Source organism: Bufo bufo, chromosome 6 (genome assembly GCF_905171765.1).
Source record: "Bufo bufo chromosome 6, aBufBuf1.1, whole genome shotgun sequence".
Classification (NCBI taxonomy): domain Eukaryota; kingdom Metazoa; phylum Chordata; class Amphibia; order Anura; family Bufonidae; genus Bufo; species Bufo bufo.
Window position 1 is genome coordinate 360,087,523 of NC_053394.1, and position 21,879 is coordinate 360,109,401.

General features: G+C 45.0%; 1 protein-coding gene across 4 annotated transcripts in view; it reads left to right on the plus strand.

The window, feature by feature from the left end:
• LLGL2 (LLGL scribble cell polarity complex component 2) overlaps positions 1-21,879 on the plus strand; it is a 77,993-nt gene that overhangs the window by 47,568 nt on the left and 8,546 nt on the right. For all 4 annotated transcript variants that reach the window (XM_040435704.1, XM_040435705.1, XM_040435703.1 and 1 more), the window contains 12 exons: positions 2,636-2,703; positions 3,598-3,751; positions 5,599-5,703; positions 7,045-7,337; positions 8,471-8,612; positions 9,990-10,140; positions 14,728-14,844; positions 15,263-15,429; positions 15,501-15,765; positions 18,127-18,280; positions 18,393-18,424; positions 19,863-19,913. In XM_040435704.1, the coding sequence (XP_040291638.1) occupies positions 2,636-2,703; positions 3,598-3,751; positions 5,599-5,703; positions 7,045-7,337; positions 8,471-8,612; positions 9,990-10,140; positions 14,728-14,844; positions 15,263-15,429; positions 15,501-15,765; positions 18,127-18,280; positions 18,393-18,424; positions 19,863-19,913 (1,699 nt within the window). The remainder of the gene's footprint in view (positions 1-2,635; positions 2,704-3,597; positions 3,752-5,598; positions 5,704-7,044; positions 7,338-8,470; positions 8,613-9,989; positions 10,141-14,727; positions 14,845-15,262; positions 15,430-15,500; positions 15,766-18,126; positions 18,281-18,392; positions 18,425-19,862; positions 19,914-21,879) is intronic.

Genomic DNA, 21,879 nt, shown 5'->3' on the forward strand with positions numbered 1-21,879 from the left:
TCTTCATACAGCTGATCGGAGGGGGTGCCAGGAGGTGAACCCCCACCAGTTACATATTGGTGAATATCCTGAGGAATGAATATTGTACTCACTTAAAACCCTTTTAATATTCTAAAGTAATTTACTGTGTTTGCAGCATATAAAAATACAATTTTCATAGATTTTTGCTTCCATGTGTCCCTTCTGCTAATTTGCTTAGCTGGGGGCGGACTCTGGACAGAACCATCGTTGTTCCACTTCTGGGAGCTGACAATATAGTCCCCTCTTAATTTTCTTTGCAGATGTAGATTTTAGGATCCAGAGTTGTGAAGGTATATACTGTGAGACATCTAGGATAGGCACACCCTTAGTTCTGTTCTCTTTTCCTATAGTGAATGCAGCTGTGGACTGGTGAGTTGTTTTGGTGGGACAACCCCTTTAAATAGATTGTCAATGATGTTTCTGTGTATTTTACTCTGTATAAGCAATAAAACTGATTACTGATCACCCGTCCTCAACACTAGAGGGAGAAATTAAAAGCATTTGTACAACGGGATCGTAGGTGACTGTGGGCTGTCTCTGTTCTTACATACAGGCTCCCTCTAGTGACGGTTACTGACTGCGTTCTTACATACAGGCTCCCTCTAGTGGCGGTTATTGACTGTCTGCGTTCTTACATACAGGCTCCCTCTAGTGATGGTTATTGTCTGCGTTCTTACATACAGGCTCCCTCTAGTGATGGTTATGGACTGTCTGCGTTCTTACATACAGGCTCCCTCTAGTGGCGGTTATTGTCTGCGTTCTTACATACAGGCTCCCTCTAGTGATGGTTATGGACTGTCTGCGTTCTTACATACAGGCTCCCTCTAGTGATGGTTATGGACTGTCTGCGTTCTTACATACAGGCTCCCTCTAGCGATGGTTATGGACTGTCTGCGTTCTTACATACAGGCTCCCTCTAGTGATGGTTATGGGCTGTCTGCGTTCTTACATACAGGCTCCCTCTAGTGGCGGTTATTGTCTGCGTTCTTACATACAGGCTCCCTCTAGTGGCGGTTATTGTCTGCGTTCTTACATACAGGCTCCCTCTAGTGATGGTTATGGACTGTCTGCATTCTTACATACAGGCTCCCTCTAGTGGCGGTTATTGTCTGCGTTCTTACATACAGGCTCCCTCTAGTGATGGTTATGGACTGTCTGCGTTCTTACATACAGGCTCCCTCTAGTGATGGTTATGGACTGTCTGCGTTCTTACATACAGGCTCCCTCTAGCGATGGTTATGCACTGTCTGCGTTCTTACATACAGGCTCCCTCTAGTGATGGTTATGGGCTGTCTGCGTTCTTACATACAGGCTCCCTCTAGTGGCGGTTATTGTCTGCGTTCTTACATACAGGCTCCCTCTAGTGATGGTTATGGACTGTCTGCGTTCTTACATACAGGCTCCCTCTAGCGATGGTTATGGACTGTCTGCGTTCTTACATACAGGCTCCCTCTAGTGATGGTTATGGGCTGTCTGCGTTCTTACATACAGGCTCCCTCTAGTGATGGTTATGGACTGTCTGCGTTCTTACATACAGGCTCCCTCTAGTGATGGTTATGGACTGTCTGCGTTCTTGCATACAGGCTCCCTCTAGTGATGGTTATGGGCTGTCTGCGTTCTTACATACAGGCTCCCTCTAGTGGCGGTTATTGTCTGCGTTCTTACATACAGGCTCCCTCTAGTGATGGTTATGGGCTGTCTGCGTTCTTACATACAGGCTCCCTCTAGTGGCGGTTATTGTCTGCGTTCTTACATACAGGCTCCCTCTAGCGATGGTTATGGACTGTCTGCGTTCTTGCATACAGGCTCCCTCTAGTGATGGTTATGGGCTGTCTGCGTTCTTACATACAGGCTCCCTCTAGTGGCGGTTATTGACTGCGTTCTTACATACAGGCTCCCTCTAGTGGCGGTTATTGACTGCGTTCTTACATACAGGCTCCCTCTAGTGATGGTTATGGACTGTCTGCGTTCTTACATACAGGCTCCCTCTAGTGATGGTTATGGGCTGTCTGCGTTCTTACATACAGGCTCCCTCTAGTGGCGTTTATTGTCTGCGTTCTTACATACAGGCTCCCTCTAGTGATGGTTATGGACTGTCTGCGTTCTTGCATACAGGCTCCCTCTAGTGATGGTTATGGGCTGTCTGCGTTCTTACATACAGGCTCCCTCTAGTGGCGGTTATTGTCTGCGTTCTTACATACAGGCTCTCTCTAGCGATGGTTATGGACTGTCTGCGTTCTTGCATACAGGCTCCCTCTAGTGATGGTTATGGGCTGTCTGCGTTCTTACATACAGGCTCCCTCTAGTGGCGGTTATTGACTGCGTTCTTACATACAGGCTCCCTCTAGTGGCGGTTATTGACTGCGTTCTTACATACAGGCTCCCTCTAGTGGCGGTTATTGACTGCGTTCTTACATACAGGCTCCCTCTAGTGACTGTTATGGGCTGTCTGTTCTTACATACAGGCTCCCTCTAGTGACTGTTGTGGGCTGTCTCTCTTCTTACATACAGGCTCCCTCTAGTGGCGGTTATGGCCCGTCCGCTTTTTTACATACAGACTACAGACTTTTATTAACCTCTCTTGTACTGAATGTTTTATCTTTTCTTATTACAGCCATGGCCAGTTGATGGTGGCGTAAACTTGGCTGAAGCCCCAAGGCAAAGGGATTTACTGTTAACAGGGTGAGTGTTTTTCCCCTTTATCTCATTATATTGTGTCTTTTATCTAGCTTCAAAATATTCCTCTGCCCTGTGTGCAGAATGTATCGACCAGCACATGTCCCAGTTCCCTGGAACATACAATCTGGTTTCCCTCACACACGCTGGCTCCACTGTTTTGCAGGAATATGGGAAGGAGCCGGAGTATCTTGAGGAAGCCTAGCCAAACACAAGGAGAACATGCATACATAAAGCACTTTATCCAGACTTTTGATATTGATTGCTTATTGTTAGAATAGGCCAGGGCTGGCCAACCTGTGGCTCTCAAGCTGTTGTAAAACTACAATTCCCACCATGCCCTGCTGTAGGCTGTCTGGGCATGCTGGGAGTTGTAGTTTTGCAACAGCTGGAGAGCCGCAGGTTGGCCATCCCTGGAATAGGCCATCAATTTCAGATGGTTGGAGGACTGACTCCATCAATATCGGCTGATTAGAAGGGCCATGGTGCTCCGGGGAGTGCTGCAGCCACAGCTGATGGGTGGAGGTCCCAGATTTTCTGTATAAATCTTTTAATTGAACATTAAAGTATAAACCCTTTGATTGCACATGTACGTTACAGAGGTCCCAGATTTTGACCTCCACAGATCTGATATTGATGGTCTACCTAGGGATTGCTCATCATTATCAAAGTCTTAGAAAGCCCCTGTAATGCAGATGTTGCACTGGATTCAGCCACTGAACCATTGCAACCATCTGGGCTTTACTGGCAATATAGAGATCAGATCAACCTTCCCTTGCGCTTCCTGAAATTTGTGACAATGGATAATGCATGGTCTGTAGACTCCTTCCTGTTTCACCAAGGATGATGTTTTTTTTTTTTTTAAATATCTAATCTGGATATTTCTTTATTCATATTCAGACATGAGGATGGCACTGTGCGTTTCTGGGATGCATCCGGGATATGCCTTCAGCTGATGTACAAAATGAGCACAGTGGGGGTCTTCCAGACTGACATGGACCCAAATGAAAACCTGAACTCCCAAGGAGACGAAGACTGGCCCCCTCTGAGGAAAGTGAGTGCAGTTCTCTGTCTAATTTCACATACTCCAGTTGAAACTAAAGCTGAAAGCAAGATATGAAATGATCAGCTTTTTTAAAAATACTAAAGCTTAAAGGGGTTATCTAATATCTAAAATATCCTCCTCCCAATGCTCGGGCCCCTTGTATGGATTTATACTTGCCTGCTCCCCGGCACCCACGTCGCTTTGGATCCCTGCACGCCTGCCTCTGCTTCTCCCCGTTGCTCGGATCAAAACATCCGGCGACAGGGGGAGCAGCCAGTTGCAGGGCGCGACAGGGACGAGCCCCTCGAGGCTGTTCCCAGTCACGGCCTGCTATTGGCTGCACCCCCCGTCGCCTGGATCAAAACAGTGGCGGCCGTGCAGGGATCCAGAGCGATGCTGGTGATGGGGAGTAGGTAAGTATAATCCATACAAGGGGCCCGAGAATTGGGAGGGGGATATTTTAGATATTAGATAACCTTTTAAATATTGATTGACTTAAAAGGGTTTTCCAGGATTTTACTACTGATGATCTATCCTCTGTTTTGAGAAGGCAGCTGTGAGCGCCCTGGCCTTCTCCTTGCTAGCCAAGAATCGGCGCTGTACATTGTATGGCGGCTGTGCTTGGTATCGCAGCTCAGCCTCATTCACTTGAATGGAGCTGAGATTCTCGCAGGCCACGTAACAGATAAATGTGTTGTCACTCGGCCTAAGAAAAGCGGAGAGAAGGTAGTGGTGCTCCTGCCAGCGCCGCTGCCTTCTCGAACAGCTGATTGGTGGGGTCCGAGACCCGGGAACCCCGCCAATCAGATACTGGATAGGTCATCAGTTTAAAAATCTCAGTTTTCCAGGTTTTGTAAAGCCACCAAAGTACCTGTTGGAAAAAAAAAAGCGCATTCACCTGTTTCCTGCCGCCCTGTTCTTGCTCTCCGGCTCTCTTCTGCGGTCTTGCAGTCCCCTTCCGTAAACTTCCGGATGGAGGGTGTCATGTGTGCCGCTGCAGCCAATGTCTTGCTTCTGCAGTGATGTGTCCTCAAGAAGCATGTCACTACTTGGTCACGTGCCACTAGGGCAGGCATCGTCAACCTGCGGCCCCCCAGCTGTTGTAAAACTACAACTCCCACAATGGCCTGCTGTAGGCTGATACCTGTAGGCTGTTCGGGCATGCTGGTAGTTGTAGTTTTGCAACAGCTGGAGGGCCGCAGTTTGAGGATGCCTGCACTAGGGGATACATCACTGCTGAGGCTGCGTGGCTCATGTGACTGTCCGTCTGGAATGGGGAGCTTGTAAGTGTGCTTTTTTTTCCAATAGGTAAAAAAATACAAAAACTTGGAAAACCCCTCCAAGTGTCCAGTGCATACAAGTTAAAAAATCTACCGTAACATGTCTTAAAAATGTCACTTTAATTCCCTTATGTCATATTGGGCATGGAGTACCGCCGGCTGTATTCTTGATGCAGGTTATACAGTTCTGAAGACCTACTACTCACTCCAGTCGCAGGGTCCTATTAATTAGAAGTGGGTCCGCGCGTGAGACTGAAGATTGCAGTAAAGGTCCATTCACACGTCCGCAAAACACGGCCACGTGTGTTCCGCATTTTGTGGACCGGCAACTTTTAAAGAAATGCCTTTTCTTGTCCGTGGCTGAGGACAGGAATAGGACATGTTCTATTTTTTTGCGGGGCTGCGAAACGGAAGTGCGGATGCGGACAGCACACAGTCTTTTGCCGCCCTATTGAAAATGAATGGGTCCGAACCCGCTCCGCAAAATAGTGGAATGGATGCAGACCCATTTTGCGGATGTGTAAATTGACTACTGAATAAAAATAATTACTGTCTTACTCTTCTGTCTCCTGACAGGTTGGCAGTTTTGACCCGTACAGTGATGATCCCCGTCTGGGAATTCAGAAGATTTACCTCTGTAAATATAGTGGCTACCTGTCTGTAGGTGGGACTGCAGGACAGGTAAGTGAGCTTGAAGAGGTCTCGCCTAAAATGCATATTAAATCATGTATTTGGGAATTTGGGCAAAGGGAAAAATAACCAGAAAATACCTAAAAATACCTCCCTTCATCTCTGTTACAATTAAAACTGCAAAATCTATAAATAAATGTATGCGTTGCAGGAGATTATAAGACAAATCTTTTTTTTTTTTTTTATATTCTTTAACTGTGAAATCAAGACCAAATCTTCTAATTTGGCTGGAACGAGATGAGGGGGAAAATAATGCACGTGTTTCCTGCAGAATTTCCACAGGATGGGGTTTAGTGTTCATTTAAAGGGGTTTTCCAGGACTAATGTATGCAAAACCTGCCTCATTAGGTCATCAATATCAGATGGTGGGGCTCTGACTAACGACGGTCAGCTAATCTGAGTGCTGTGGCGTCTTCATTGTATACTAAGCACAGTGCCATGCATTGTGTTGCACCTTTTCTTAAATTGGTTGTGCAGGCCATACATATTGATGACCTATCCAGAGGTCATCCAGATCTGATTGGTGGGGGTCCGACAACAAGCGCCACCACCGATTTATCTGTTTGAGCAGGAGGTGGCGCTCCATGCGAGCTCTGCTTCCTCTGCATTACACTACATGTCATCTCCTCTGGAGCGGTGGCCTAGTTTAATTACTTGTACTCACCCAATTCACTTGAATGGAGTTGAGTATTTGTCCTTACACTGCGCCCCCAAAACTTCCAAGATGATGATGGGTAGTGTGAAATGAAGAGCAAGCTGTGCTCACATGGTGGAAATGTTAATTTTTTTTTTCCTTCCAATTTTTCCCCAATTTGAAATTTTTTCCAGTTTCCCGCTACAATGTATGCAATATTAAATGGTGCCATTAGAAAGTACAACCTGTCCCGCAAAAATCAAGCCCTTATACGGCTATGTCAATGAAAAAATAAAAACGTTATGGCTCTAAAAAGGCAGGGAGTAAAAATCAAAAACTCAAAAAAGGGTATTGCAGCTCTGTTCCATTCACTTGAATGAGACAACCGCAGAAATTCCACGTGAGCAATGGACAGGACGCCCTTGCCCAAGTGGTGCATCGCCTTCCAACAGTCGGACACCCACCCATCTGACATTAATGACTGGCTTTTACAGCCTGGGGAGAGGCCTCCATGCTACAGGCTATGAAGTCAGTGGTCGCTCATGTAAAACATGGACTGGTGGCTCTGGTGCATAGAGGGGGTCCCAAGTCTCAGTGACATATCCCCTTTAACGACAGCAATTAAAGCCTCATTGAGTCTCTAATGACTTGTGATTCTTTAAATTGAAATAGTTTTGTTCTGCTCGATCTCACTTCAGGTCCTTATTCTTGAGCTGAATGACGAGGCCTCGCAGCACGCGGTAGACCATACTCTGGTGGACCTCTTACAGGAGCAGGAAGGATATCGCTGGAAAGGCCATGAGCGGCTTCATTCACGACAGGACCCAGTGCGCTTCCCCCCTGGCTTTCAACCTTTTGCTTTGGTACAGTGCCAACCGCCTGCTGCTGTCACTTCCTTGGTACTGCATTCTGAGTGGAGGTTGCTGGCGTTTGGCACAAGTCATGGATTTGGAGTGTATGATTTTCAGCGGAAGTGTCAAGTGATGGTTAAGTAAGTTCCTAAGAAGGAAATCATTTGTGCTTGTGTTTCCTCAATGGCTGCCAAAAAAAGTGGAATTTGACTGTGACTTGTGGACTTGTCTTAAAGGGGTTGTCTTACCTGGAACATTAATGGCATATTGCTAGGATGTGTCACTGATGTTCGATACGTGCAGGTCCTGCACCCATCTGTAGAATAAAACTCCCAAGGAGAATGAAAGCACGAAGCAAAATCACTGCCGCCCTCCACTCATTTCTATGGGAGTGCCGAAAATAGCCGGGTGCTGGGCCTGCCATTTCTGTAGAAGTGAATGGAGTGGTGGCCGTGCTTGTGCAGTGCGCTGTCCCGAACTTTAGGTGCTTTGTTCTGCAGACAGGTGAGGGTCTCACCTCTGGGACCTGCACCTATCTGACATTAGTGGTCCATCCTAGTGTTCCAGGGGAGACTGCCTAGGACCTGACAACTTCTTGTATTCTCCCCTGTTCCCCGAACATGACCCCCCCCCCCCCCATCAAAATAAAAACAAAAAAAGTCACTTTCTGCAGTCCTGCCGCTGCTCCGTTCCCGGCCGATTGCGGTCCCCACAGAACCAGGGGGTGGCTTGGTCCTCAGCGGTCACAACAGCTTGAATGGTATGTCACCTTTCAAGCCACTGTGATTTGCCATGGTTACAGGACAAAGCCGTTTCCTGGTCTTGCAGGATCCGAAAGTGGCCAGTAACAGAGCTGCGGCAGGACCTCAGACAAATGAGTGGGGTTTTTTATGTTCAGGCTGACGGGAGGTTGTCTGCTGCAGGGCTGGAAACCCCTTTGAAGCATCAGACCTTTTTCCTACAATTTATGCGAAGTGTGTAATAGCAGGCATAATGCTTAGTAATAGACATCAGCACCTTTTGCAGGGCTGCCATCCTTTGTGAGGCATGAAATTGTTTGCTGTGCCCACCTGTTTTTGGCAATACCATAGACTTTGTATGGAGCACAGGGTCTTGGCAGACTCATCCTTCCTGCTGTCTGGCAATCAGTGAGGGTCCCAGCGTTCGGTTCTCCGCCGGTCCAGCATTTATCACCTATCCAGTGGAATAGGGTATTCACAAACTAGGGCACAATCGGGATTCATTGCTTTAATCAGAATTTCTGCTTCTATAGATGCACACTACATGCCAGTGACCAGCTAGCCCTGGAAGGGCCTTTGTCTCGTGTGAAGTCACTGAAGAAATCTTTGCGCCAATCTTTTCGGCGCATCCGAAGGAGCCAGGTCAATAAGCGAAGGGATGGAGCTGCAACTAAAGTAAGAACTTTATTCCAAAATGTATTAATTTTTTTATTGAAATTTAAGTTGTAAATGAGATATTGTTATCTAGAGATAACCTGGTCAACCTCTCTAGGACGTTCAGGGCTCAGACTGAGAGGTCAGCTTCATCTTGTAGATCTGTCCTGGTTGCGAGGTACAGAGATGGTTGTGTTGAGTGCCATCAAGATGCCAGTTAGGCCTCATGCACACGGCCGTTCCATGTATTGGGGACCTCAATTTGCGCCCCCAGTGCACAGGCACTATCCGTGCGGCTGCCGCAATGGATCCAGACCCATTCAACTTGAATTGGTCCATGCTCTGTCCGCACCACAAATAAATAGAACATGTTCTATTTTTTTGCGGTGCGGAGAGAAACCCCATGGAAGCACCCCGTAGTGCTTCCGTGCCTCCGTTCTGCACTGCACCTTCCAGATTGCTTAACCATACAAGTGAATGGGTCCGGATCTGTGATGCGGTGAGCACGCGGTCGGTGCCCGCATATTAGGATCCGCAATACTGGCACGGCCGGATGCATGAGGCCTTAGGAACAAATATAGGAGCCTGCATAAATGTTGGAACAAGGCAGGAGGGGAACCCCCAGTCATAGGATACAGTCCTGTCTTTGGTAAGCTTGAGGGGTCGCTCAGGGATATAATGTGCTTCACGAGTGGGTCAACATCTGGTACTTTCCAGGGAGGGTTGAGCACTGGATGGAAGTCTCTTGGAGCAGGATAGGCAATGATCACTCAAAGGCAAGATGATGTCTGTAGCATCTGTGTCAGTGCGTACTCTGGGAAGCCCCTTGTAATTTGGCTGATTTTAGAACCAAGATATTCTGGCTCCTAAGTTAATGGTTATTCCCAACTTGGATATTTATGGCATTTCCACAGGATATCTCAAATGTCTGATAGTTGTGTGCACCTGCCTGGAGAACAGGGGTCCCCTGACCGGCAGCTTCCAGATAAAGATTAAATAGAGAGGTGCTCTCTCCATTCACAACTATGGGTGTTACAAATTTAACTGAGCAAGCAGACTAATACATGGCCACCACTCTATTCATTCTCCACCCAAATACCAGTGGCTGCCTCGCCAGGCTGGTGATGGGTCAGAGACCCCTGTTCTCCACATAGGTACTGGTCGCACAGGTGGACCCAAATCTATCAGACTGTTATGTCCTAGCTTATCAAAGTATATTATATAGATAAATCTTCAATATAATCACATCATTCCTCTAGTCTCTGCCTATACATTATCTAGACCCATTTAATGTAGGATATAGCTCATAATCCATAAATTTTACCTTTTATTTGTTTCTTAGGAGAAATTGGGGATATTATAGTTATTACAGTTGGTTGTGACTTTTTTGTTTTTCAGGTGCAGGAGGCAAATGCCCGCTTAGAGCAGGAGGCTCTGCACGAGATGGAGCTAGCCCCTGTACAACGCAAGATTGAAGCTCGATCGGCAGAAGATTCCTTCACCGGGTTTGTGCGAACACTGTATTTTGCGGACACCTTCATCCGTGACAGTAAGATATATATTTCAGTGGTAATGGAAAGTTCTTTCTGTAGGCTAGGAGATGGTTATGATTTTGTCAATTCTGGATATAATTTTCAAAAAGACAAGTTGCAAACCCTTTCATTATGTGGTATTACACCTCAGAGCTGCATTCACAGCACTGGTTGTTAGATCTGATGACCATCTACATGAGGTTTCCACGACCCTGATATGCTACAGAAATTTACTGTGCAGATATCACAAAAAATAAAAAAAATAAAATGCATCTAGGAAAATGGTATACTAAAAGATGAGGCCAAGGATAAGCCCTATTGAGTGACGTGTGGTTAATCCGTCCTCCAGCACTTCAAACTGCACATCCGTGGAAGAAATCACAGTGCCAGCCTTTGATTTCTGCTGTCGGATCCTCTGGCGATATAACATACCATTCATATGCGAATAACTCCACAAAGTTGCATTGTGTGGGATTTAATTTTTTCAGATTACTGTACAGTGACTGTAAAACAGCAGAGCGAACTCTGTACAGGCACCGAGCTAGCAGGGGTAGTTGTGAGATGTGAAATCAGAAACTTGCAACATTACTTTTAGCAGCACCCTGCTCCATGCACAAAGACACATGCAAACACTGGAAACATGGATGAATCTGAATAGCCCTCTGCGCACGTTTTTTATCAAAATTGTATCGGGCCCATCTACCAGTGACAAGTTGGCTACTGCAGACTACACTATCAGACTTGCCTCTCCTGGGCCTAAGCCTACAAAATTCAGGGCAATGTAAAATCCAGCTTAAAAGCCTCGGACAATGCAAATGTGCAATGCAGAAAACAAATGTAGGCCGACACATCTACTGAAGCCACCTTGCCATTTGTAGATGGGTCAGACACAATTTTGATCAAAAATGTGAGCAAAGAGTTTAAGTTTCATGTATAGTAAGTATAGCAGTAATGCAATTCAGATTCGCCCATGTTTTTAGTGTTTGTGCATGGAGTGTTTGTTTGCCTTTGCATGTCAGCGGGTAGTGTGCGCCTGTACTTCGTTGTTTGGAGGGGCTTATTATTCACATAGATAAATGTTCGCAATGGCGGTCGTTACTCGTTCACTTTTAAATCGTTCATTGTTATTACATGTAACGATTGGTTACAGATGCTTGGTCAAAAGGCATGTATGAGATCGTTAGCGAGTAGACAACTCCTTATTATACAAAAGGATCTATTAACGAGGAGCGATAATTTTTTTAGCACGCTGGAAGATCACAATGGATGAGAAACGAGTGATTTGTCGCTTGTCTTTGAATCGTTCCTACACTATTCTCGTACATTTGCTCGCTGGCACGAGAATCTGTACGATATTCACTCCGTGTAATAGGACCTTATTAGAAGTTATCCATCTCAATTACACAAATATAATCACATTATTTTGAGTTGGAAAACCTTTTTATGACTTACCGTTATTAATACGTTAACTAAAGACAGTTCAAAGGTAAACTGGAGGAATTGTCTATAGCAGAAATGTCAGTATAGGGCAGGCATGCTCAACCTGCGGCCCTCCAGCTGTTGTAAAACTACAACTCCCACAATGCCCTGCTGTAGGCTGATAGCTGTAGGCTGTTCGGGCATGCTGGGAGTTGTAGTTTTGCAACAGCTGAAGGGCCCGCAGGTTGAGCATGCCTGGTATAGGGCATGTATAACAGTGTCAGGCCAATAAAATAAAAAATCCTAGTTTTGATACATCCCCAGTGTGTATTCAGCCAGTTATCATACTAATAGGAGCATGAAGCTATGTAATCAGCAAAGCCATAGCCTCACTGGTGCAATTATTTTTTTTTTAATCAAATCTTTTTCATTGATTTTCAATAAGATTTTATGCAAACAACCCAAAAAGGGGAAAACACAAACCCAATCCCCCCCCCCCCCCCCCCACCCTACACCCAGAGTCCAGGTTTCGCGGTGGTAAGAAAGTCTCTAGAAGAGGCATCGATGGTGGCTTCGTAGTACTCCAAGAACCATAGTCCCAGTAGATCTTCAGGATAAGCCATTGCCCGACTTCCCATTGGTTCTCCATTTTCCATATGCAAATCCAGCATCCACTCCAACTATCTCCCAACCTTACTCCCAGACCATCATACAATACGTTCCCATCGCCATTCAAATCAACACGTCTACTACATTAAACCACAACATTATAATGTGATATCCAAAGGGACCATATAGTTCTGTACACTCTATGCAGTAATAGCAATTGTGAGACTCTGTGGGCCTCGCTTACCGCTACCACCGGGAAATCCTCCAATACCTCCTCCCTCTGTTCCATTGTTAAGTCGGTGACATCATGTTGCCATTTGGAATATAGCTGTAGCGGATGGGCCTTGTGTAACGCCTCCATTAAGCTCAGATAGAACGAGGAGATCACCCCTCTTGTATCCCCCAGGGAGGTAATATGAGTAATAATCGGATGTGAATCAGCTATTTTCTCCTTACGGTCTTGTGATTGTACAGCATGTCGTACCTGAAGGTAGACATAAAATAACGTCTAAGGGCTCTTTCACACTTGCGTTCTTGTCTTCCGGCATAGAGTTCCGTCGTCGGGGCTCTATGCTGGAAGAATCCTGATCAGGATTATCCTAATGCATTCTGAATGGAGAGAAATCCGTTCAGGATGCATCAGGATGTCTTCAGTTCCGGAACGGAACGTTTTTTGGCCGGAGAAAATACCGCAGCATGCTGCGCTTTTTGCTCCGGCCAAAAATCTGAAACACTTGCCGCAAGGCCGGATCCGGAATTAATGCCCATTGAAAGGCATTGATCCGGCCTTAAGCTAAACGTTGTTTCGGCGCATTGCCGGACCCGACATTTAGCTTTTTCAGAGTGGTTACCATGGCTGCCAGGACGCTAAAGTGTGGCGGGGGAGCAGTGTACTTACCGTCCGTTCCAGAGTGACGTCAGGGCGCCCCAAGCGCATGGATCATGTGATCGCATGGATCACGTCATCCATGCGCATGGGGCGCTCTGACGTCATTCTGGAGCGCCCCGGGAGCCGCACGGACTGTAAGTATACCGCTCCCCCGCTCCTACTATGGCAACCAGGACTTTAATAGCGTCCTGGCTGCCATAGTAACACTGAACGCATTTGGAAGACGGTTCCGTCTTCAAATGCTTTCAGTACACTTGCGTTTTTCCGGATCCGGAGTGTAATTCCGGCAAGTGGAGTACACGCCGGATCCGGACAACGCAAGTGTGAAAGAGGCCTTAGGCAGTCCAAATTCTTGCTGTAACATATTAAAGGATTTAAGACCGTTGTTCTCATATAGCTGACACATTCGATTAAGACCATAGACGTTCCATAATTTCACATTAGTTACCGTATTTAGCTCTTTATACAGGTAGTTAGGCCAGATCGGGGTAAGTTGTGTATACCCTTGGATTCCTACAATCTCTTTAGCTTTCCACCATACTGTGTGTGTATGGTACGTAGGATACCATATTGCCTTCACTGGTGCAATTTGAACTATATAGGGGTAACATGGTAAAATTGTTTGATGGTTGAAATAAGACTTTAAAGGGGTTCTCCGGGAATTAAGAAAATGAAAATACTTGCATATTACTTTACTATAAATATATTTCCATATGCCTTTCATCAGTTATATTGGCTCATTTTATCTAGGGAGCAATCATCAGGTAAAATAAAATGGCCGCCGTCCTATTAGTTCAGACAGAACCTGTCCTACTGTCCTAAACACACAACAGGACAAGTTACTTCAGAACACTGAGCTAAAGAGCTGCCTCACCCTCCTCTCTATTCTGCTGGTCAGGGATTATGGTCTTCAGCTGAATCTCTGTAGGAATGGAGTGCATGAGGAGACATGGAGTACAGAGAGGAGATGAGGATAATGACCAGCAGCACTTGCATGCAGTCTCCATTACCACAGTCTGTTCTGTCCATCCTCTCTGTACTTTATCTCCTCAAGAACTCCATTTCTACAGAGATTCAGCTGAAGATCTTATCAGCTATATTCAGATCATAATCCAGGACAAATAGGCGAGGAGGATGAGGCAGCTCTTTTAGCTCAGTGTTCTGAAGTCCTAAAGAGCACCTGTCAGCAGGATCGACCCCGTTAAACCAGACAGACTGCCTAGTATGGTTGATCCTACTGATAAAAATACTTGTCTTAGGAAAATTGGTTGCTGCGTTCCCAGGGGAAAAAAACGAGCAACAAGGGGCATGGCTGCGCTGGAGCTGAGGTGCAATCCCCGTCCCTCTTTGCATGGAGAATAATAATTTTATCTTCAGGAACGCTGCAACTGATTTTTACAAGACAGACATCATTTAATCAGCAGAATCAACCCTACCAGGCAGTGACTAGTATAATAGGATCGATCCTGCGTTGCAACAGCAGCTGTCTGGGAGTCTGTCTATTGTATGCAAGTCTGTAGTGCTATTGGTTTTGGATTCTTATGTAAAGTGACTACCAGTTGCCCAAATAATTTCTTCCTAGAATTAATCTTCTAGAATCTAATAAGAAAATGTTAAATTTATGTATATTTTATTTTTTCATGCATATTGTCGTTCCTATGACTAGATTTTTCTTTTCCCCCCCCAGGCATCCGGCATTGTCCCTCGTTATGGGCCGGTACTAATGGTGGCACAGTCTATGCGTTTTCTTTGCGCGTCCCTCCAACAGAACGGCGGATGGAAGAGGCAGTGTCCGCATCACAGAGTAAGACGTGATTTGTAGTGGTTCCATAGATGATGCTAAAGCTGGCCATACATATTAAAGGAATGCTAAACCAACTGATTTTAAAAGGACCAGGAGACCATCTAATGTGCATGGCAAATATCGGTGGAGAGAACAGTCAAGCCTGTTGGATTTCCGCATGCTTGACCCTTTTCTTCTGTTGGGGGCATGATCCCCTGCCAGAGGTATCTGACAGCAGGTTCATCCACTCTGTTTTGACGACATATGCATACTTGGCCGAGGCAAGCGTACAGGTTTATGGGGTTGTCTGAAAAGATGGCTGTGGGTCAATAAGCATCTCGTGTGTGTAAAGGCCACCCTAAAGGATATAGTATTTGTTGGAAAAAACTACGGTAATTATAGAAAAAATTTCACTTAATTTAATATTATGCTTTCTCAGTCAAAGAAATCCAACTTATGCACCGAGCACCAGTAGTGGGGATCCTCATTCTGGATGGTCACAGCGTTCCCCTTCCTGAACCTCTTGAAGCTGCTCATGACCTTTCAAAAAGTCCAGATATGCAAGGCAGCCACCAATTGCTGGTCATATCTGAAGAACAGTTCAAGGTAGGCATGATGGTGGGTACTGAACCGGAAAAGGTTTATGGTAACTATAATCTGACTCCTGCCTCTTACAGGTATTCACTTTGCCAAAAGTGAGCAGTAAATTGAAGCTGAAGCTGACTGCCACAGAAGGATGCCGGGTGCGGAAGGCCGCAGTCTGCACGTTTGGTAGTTGTCGGGCAGAGGACCATACTGAAAATCACTTGACAGTTCTGACCAACTTAGGGGACCTCCAGGTAGTTTCACTTCCCCATCTTAAGCCACAAGTGCGTTATGACTGTATCCGGAAGGAAGATGTGAGTGGAATAGCATCCTGTGTGTTCACCAAGTCTGGGCAAGGTGAGTGGAAGCTCCTATGTACCACTTTATTACTTAGGCTAGTTTCACACTAGCGTCATCCTTCTCCGGCAGGCTGTTCCGGTGGGTGAATGTCCTGCCAGATCCGTTCTGCCGCTAGTGCACCTTGCTGCCGGAAGTCTGCTCCGGGAAACATGCCGAGGTGTCCGGAATAAAACTACGACATGTAGTTTTATTCTGGCCGCCTCTCGGTGCTGCGGCCTGCCCACATTAGTGTCAGTGGGGCCAGAGTGGACTTACGGCGGCACGGTGCACTAGCGGCTGTACGGATCCGGCAGGCTGTCCCTCGCCGGAACAGCCTGCCGGAGAAGGATGTCGCTAGTGTGAAACTAGCCTTAGTAAAGCTATTAACCACTTACAGTTTTGCCTGAGCTATGCTTCAGGGTTTAAAAGCCCAGGCAGCAGAGTAGGCAGTGGGGGTGGGATGCTTTAGCTGCTCATATCTCAGGATTGGTAGCAGCTAGAGATATGGACCTGCTCTTGTTTAAAAGCTTTCAAACAAGATCAGAATCGCAGCATTATCTCTATATTGGGAGATATAGCTGTAAGAAATCAAGTGAAAGCCGTGAAATGTGCATTTACTTTTGCTTTCAGCTGCATTCACGGGCAACTAGATTTCTAATAGCTATATCCTCCAATATAGTGGAGATAATGCTGTGATTCTGCTTGGAATGCCAGCTTTTAAACAAGACCAGGCCCATATCTTTAGCTGTTACCAGTCCCAAGATATGAGCAGCTAAAGTTTGCTGAAGGAGGAAGGGGACAGTTAGTGAAGTGTCAGCCTGCATGAGGAAAGAAAAAAAAATATATATATATAAATTTGGCATTATCGGATGCTACATCCGAAGTCGCTTTGTTCAAACCTTCGGATTAATACTGTATGGAAATCAGTCTCCGTACAGTATTAGAATGTATTGGCTCTAATGAGCTTAAGTAAGTTATTCGCGAAGTCGCGCGTGACTTCATTGAATAACTTCTGTAATTAATTTTTGGTAATTTTTTAAAGTTTGGTTTCAAGTTTTACTTGGCGAATAACTGACCTTGGCTCATCGGAGCCCATACATTTCAATATTAATCTGAAGTTTTAAACGAAGCGACTTCGCTCAACACTAGTTATCATGTCACTTATACCAAAGTGAACACTGTATATAAAATTCCACAAAATGTTAAAATTGCTGGCTTTTTCATTCGCCATAAAATAAAAGTTCTTTAATACACTATGTACCCCAAAATGGTTCCTACAGTACAACTCATCTGCCAAAATCAAGAAAATTCTTTAGAAGAAAACTTTAAAAAGTTAGGACTGCTGGCACAGGGGGGGAGGGGGATTTTAATGGTCTTTAAAGGGAACCTGTCATCCACTTTATGCTGCCCATACTAACGGCAGTATAAAGTAGAGACAGATGAGTTGATTTCAGCGGTCTGTCATTTATAAGTTAAAAGTAAGTGGTTGCCAAGAACCAACATCACAATCATTGCAGACTGGGCCTGGAAAAGAGTCCTGGCCACCTGAGAAGAGTCCTGGTTATTCATGAATTCCTGCTCTCCTGCCCACCTGCTGATGACTGACAGTCTTCTACCTAGTTTTCTCCCTTTTTCTGTAGGAGAGAACTGCCAATCATCAGCAGACGGGTGAGAGAGCAGGAGATTATGTATAACCAGGACTCTTCGGTAGATTTGACTCTTTTCAAGGTCCGGGCTGCAATGATTATGATGCTGGTTCTCGGCAACCACTTACTTTTAGCTCATGAGTGACACACCGCTGACATCAGCATTTCTGTCACTATTTTATGCTGCCCTCCGTGAGGTCAGCGAAAAGTTGATGACAGGTTCCCTTTAAAGAGGCTGTCACTGCAATCCATCAGTGGTGGTCGTGCTTGCACAATATAGGAAAAAGCACTGTGCCTATGTGCGCTCCCACGGTCCCGGCCACCAGAGAGGCTGATGCTTTTTCCTATAGTGTGCATGCACTACCACCACTGATGGATTGCAGGGTGGTCGTAACCATGGAAACTAGCAGTGTATATTGTGATGGAAAAATGAATCCAGCCAGCAAAGGAAGCAATATGGATAATAACAATACCTTAGTAAGTGGCTAGTATTAACTTTCTCTACATGATAAATGCTACTTGCTGAAGTGAGACAACCCCTTTAAGACTAGAATTGGTTGTCACTAAGGGGTTAAAATACATTGTGTTTCTTGAGCTGTGCGCTAACGAGATTGACTTCAGATTAAAAATCTAAAATAAAAAGTGACATTTTCGGGAAGGTTTTTCCAGTTTTAATGTGACTGTTAGCATTGTTGCATTTTGTTGTGACTTTTTACATGTTCTTTCCCTAAAGGGTTTTACCTCATATCCCCGTCCGAAATGGAACGTTTCTCGCTGTCCACATGCTGGCTCATCGCTCCTCGATGCAAGGTTGATCCACCAGAACCATCTGTGAATGGAAGGCCCCGAAGAGGTGACAGCACAGAAAGACAAAGCGAAAGATCCAGGCAAGTAACCTGGACCAAGCAAGTACCTGCTTCACTGCATCATTCGTGGAGGTGAAGCCTGGGCTTTAGCTGTAGCCAATAGAAATAAAATGTTGGTTTCCTGTCATTGCAGGATGCCCAGCAGGAGCGACTCCAGTACAGATGGTGAGGAGGAAACCCCTGAGTTTCCAAATGTCATTATTACTCCATTAAATGGCAGTTTTATGTAATGAACTCTTCTTCAGGACCTTGCAACTTTCTGTTTTTGCATTTTTATTTTTCACTTCCTGGAGCCATAACCTTTTTATTGTTCCATTCACACAGCCATATGAGGGCTTGTTTTTGTGTGGGACAAGTTGTACTTCCTAATGGCACAATTCCATATTGCATACAATGTAGCAGGGAGCTGGAAAAATATTCAAAATGGGGTGGGAAAAAAACGCAATTCCGCCAGTTTTATGGGTTTTGTTTTTATGACGTTTCCTAAGCGGTAAAACTGACCTGCTACCTTCATTCTGCGAGTGAGTACAATTACAGCTATATGAAAATTTTTTAATAGGTACTTTTTTTAACAAGAAATGTAAACTGAATTATAATTATTTTTTCCCTTGCCATATTCTGACTCCCATATAGTTACATCTATGAAGCTGTTTTGGGCTAATTTTTTGCAAGGAGAGCTATAGTTTTTGATAACTTTTTGGAGTCTGACTTTTCGATCAGTCTTTATTCAGTTTTTTTGGGGAGGTGAAGGGCCAAAAAAGTGAATCTGCCATTTTTATATTTTTTCTGTTATTACATTCGCTGTATAGGATAAATACATTTATATTTCAGTATGGGTTTTGTGATGTAGCGATGCCTATGATCTTAATTATTTTTTTTTTGTTTGTTTATTTTTAATATGGGAAAAGGGTGTGATTTAATTTATTTTTATTTTGTAAATATTTTTGAAAACTTATTTTTTTTACACTTTTCTTTAAGTTCCCCTTGGGGAATTGAAAGTGCAATCGTCTGATCTCTTGCCCCATAGACTGTAATGAATTACTCTTGGTGTCTAGGGGAGATTCGCTATGTTCCTATGGAGCCCTGCCACAGGCAGGTCTCCATAGTAATGTCGCTGTGGAAGCCTGAAAGGGCCCGAGGCTGCCACAGAAACTGAACCGCTCCCTCGATCTCAGCGCGGGTGAGCCATGCAAGGCCTGGGAGTGCTGCGCTAGCGGGGGAAGCCCTGCACAGTGTCCGCAGCATAGCGGCCTCTGTTTACTATGCTGGAGTGCATGACGTGCCAGACGACCCACGTGACTGCTGCAGCCAATCACTACTGTAACCCAGAGGCCACTGATTGGCTGCAGCAGTGACTCGGATAGCCTCGAGTGTCATCGCTACAGCACGGTAACGAAGACCAGAGAGAAGCAATCAGGGGAGTATTGGGTCTCCTAATATTTTATGGCATTACCCTTTCCCTTAAATGGTCTGACCCCCACAGATTACTTTTATGGTCTGTTATTGTCAAGGTAAAAAACTCGTAAAAGAATCATTACCTTACCTAGTGAAATACATAGACTTCAAGCTTATTTTTTTTGATGGTTGTTGGTTCTTCTCTCAGCACACAGACCTCCAAGGCAGGTGATGGAGCACGCGTTGCTGAATGATGAGCGTAAGTATCTGTCTATTACTGTCATAAGTTGTGGGATGTGACACCGACCGAGGAGTGGTGTTTCTACCGTAAACTATCCATGTTATAACTCCGTCATCCTCAGTGTGTGGCTGCAGTGGTTTCATGTTTTATCATTTGAGCACTGGATGATGAGATCTTCACACTGATCATGTATTTACACGGGCACTCTGTTGCTAGGATATGGTGTCGCTAGTTTAAAGTGGTTGTCCGGGTTCAGAGCTGAACCCGGACATAACCCCTTCTTCCCTCATTTAGCATGAACGAGTGAAGCATCGGAGCATTTCATGCTCCAATGCTTTCCCTAGCCCTGCGCTTTTCCTTTAGAGCTGGTGACATACAGGGTCTCTGTATGGGAATGCTAGGTGGAGGGCATTGGCACGTGAAATGCTCCGATGCTCCACTCATACAGGCTGAATGGGTGAAGAAGGGGTTATGTCCTGGTTCAGCTCTGAACCCAGACAAGCCCTTTAAGTGCTGAGGTCAGGGACCTCCTCTTGTACGGTGGCTCACAGCTGACAACTATTCAAAGTCTTTGGCTTCTTTGCTCTGCTTTTTTCTTTGAGTCTTAGTATTAGAGCAGATCTGTTACTTAAATATTGTGACTTGTGTAAGGGCAGGACAATCTGGAGACCGGTCTGCTCCACTACTATAGCACTGATACAATGTACCTAGGGTGCAATATTTGGTATAAAAGCTAGATGGCTATAGGGGACGTCAGGTATCTAGACCAAGGAATTCCTCTGTTTTGTTTTTCCTACCTGGAGTATCCTAATTGCGTCCAGTCCATACTATGAGGATATATACATCCAGTCTTTGTTAAAATACTATTGGCTCATTTGGATATTTAGGCGGCAAGGGTGACACCCAGGTGTTTGCTAATAAAAGGATTCTTCTGCTGTTTGGTGTCAGGAGAAGATGACTTCTCAATTTTAACATTTGGAGCATTGCAGACAACATGTTTAGATCCCTGAATACAGTGGACTCATAGTGGTGTGTGGATAAACAGCAGTCCGCCATCAATCACTGGTGATCACTGTTTTTGTGCTATCTGATCTAATAGGAGAGCAGATTTGTCCCCATGCTGTGACATTCAGGTGACAGATCCAGATAAGCGTTTGGGCTTCTTAGTTAAATGGAGCATAAATCAGGAACTGTCTGCTAAGTGCAGCACATTAGATACACAGCAGGACTGAAGTGCTTTGTACCTAATGTATAATGGGGCAGTCAGCTAATATTTTTTTTCCATTCTTTACTTGAATAGCAGAGAAATGGGGGCTTGTTTTTTTCCCACCTATATTCTCATTTTGGAACAATTATTAGAACCCGTTCTTTTGAACTTTAAAGGGAACCTGTCATGTTGATTATGGTGTCTGAGCTGCAGGCAGCATGTTATAGAGCAGGAGGAGCTGAGCAGATTGATATATAGTTCTGTGGGAAAAGATTCAGTAAATCTTGTATTTCATTCATTTATATTCCCACTCATTTTGAAGTCCAGGAGGTGGAGCTATCAGTGACTGTGTATACAGAGAGAGCTGTCAATCACTGATAGGACCGCCTCCTGGACTTCAAAGCCTAGAATGAGCAGGAATATTAATGAATGAAATAAAAACTTTTACTGAATCTTTTCCCACAAAACTATATATCAGTCTGCCCAGCTTCTACTGCTCTATAACAGGCAGCCTGCAGATTAATTCACATTTTCATGGTAACAGGCTCCCTTTAAAAGAAAGCCTCTCATAGAGAACAAACTAGAATTGTCATACTTCAGAAATTCAGTAAAGACATTAGGAACTGTTGTCCCACAATGAAATATTACACATTGATCACGTGAAACATAACAATTTTTCCATTGGAACTGTAACCTAAAAATCCTGCTGTGTTTAGTTATTGTAGTTATGTACCTGTTATGGCGCCCCCTGGTGCTCATATAATTCCATTTCAGAAC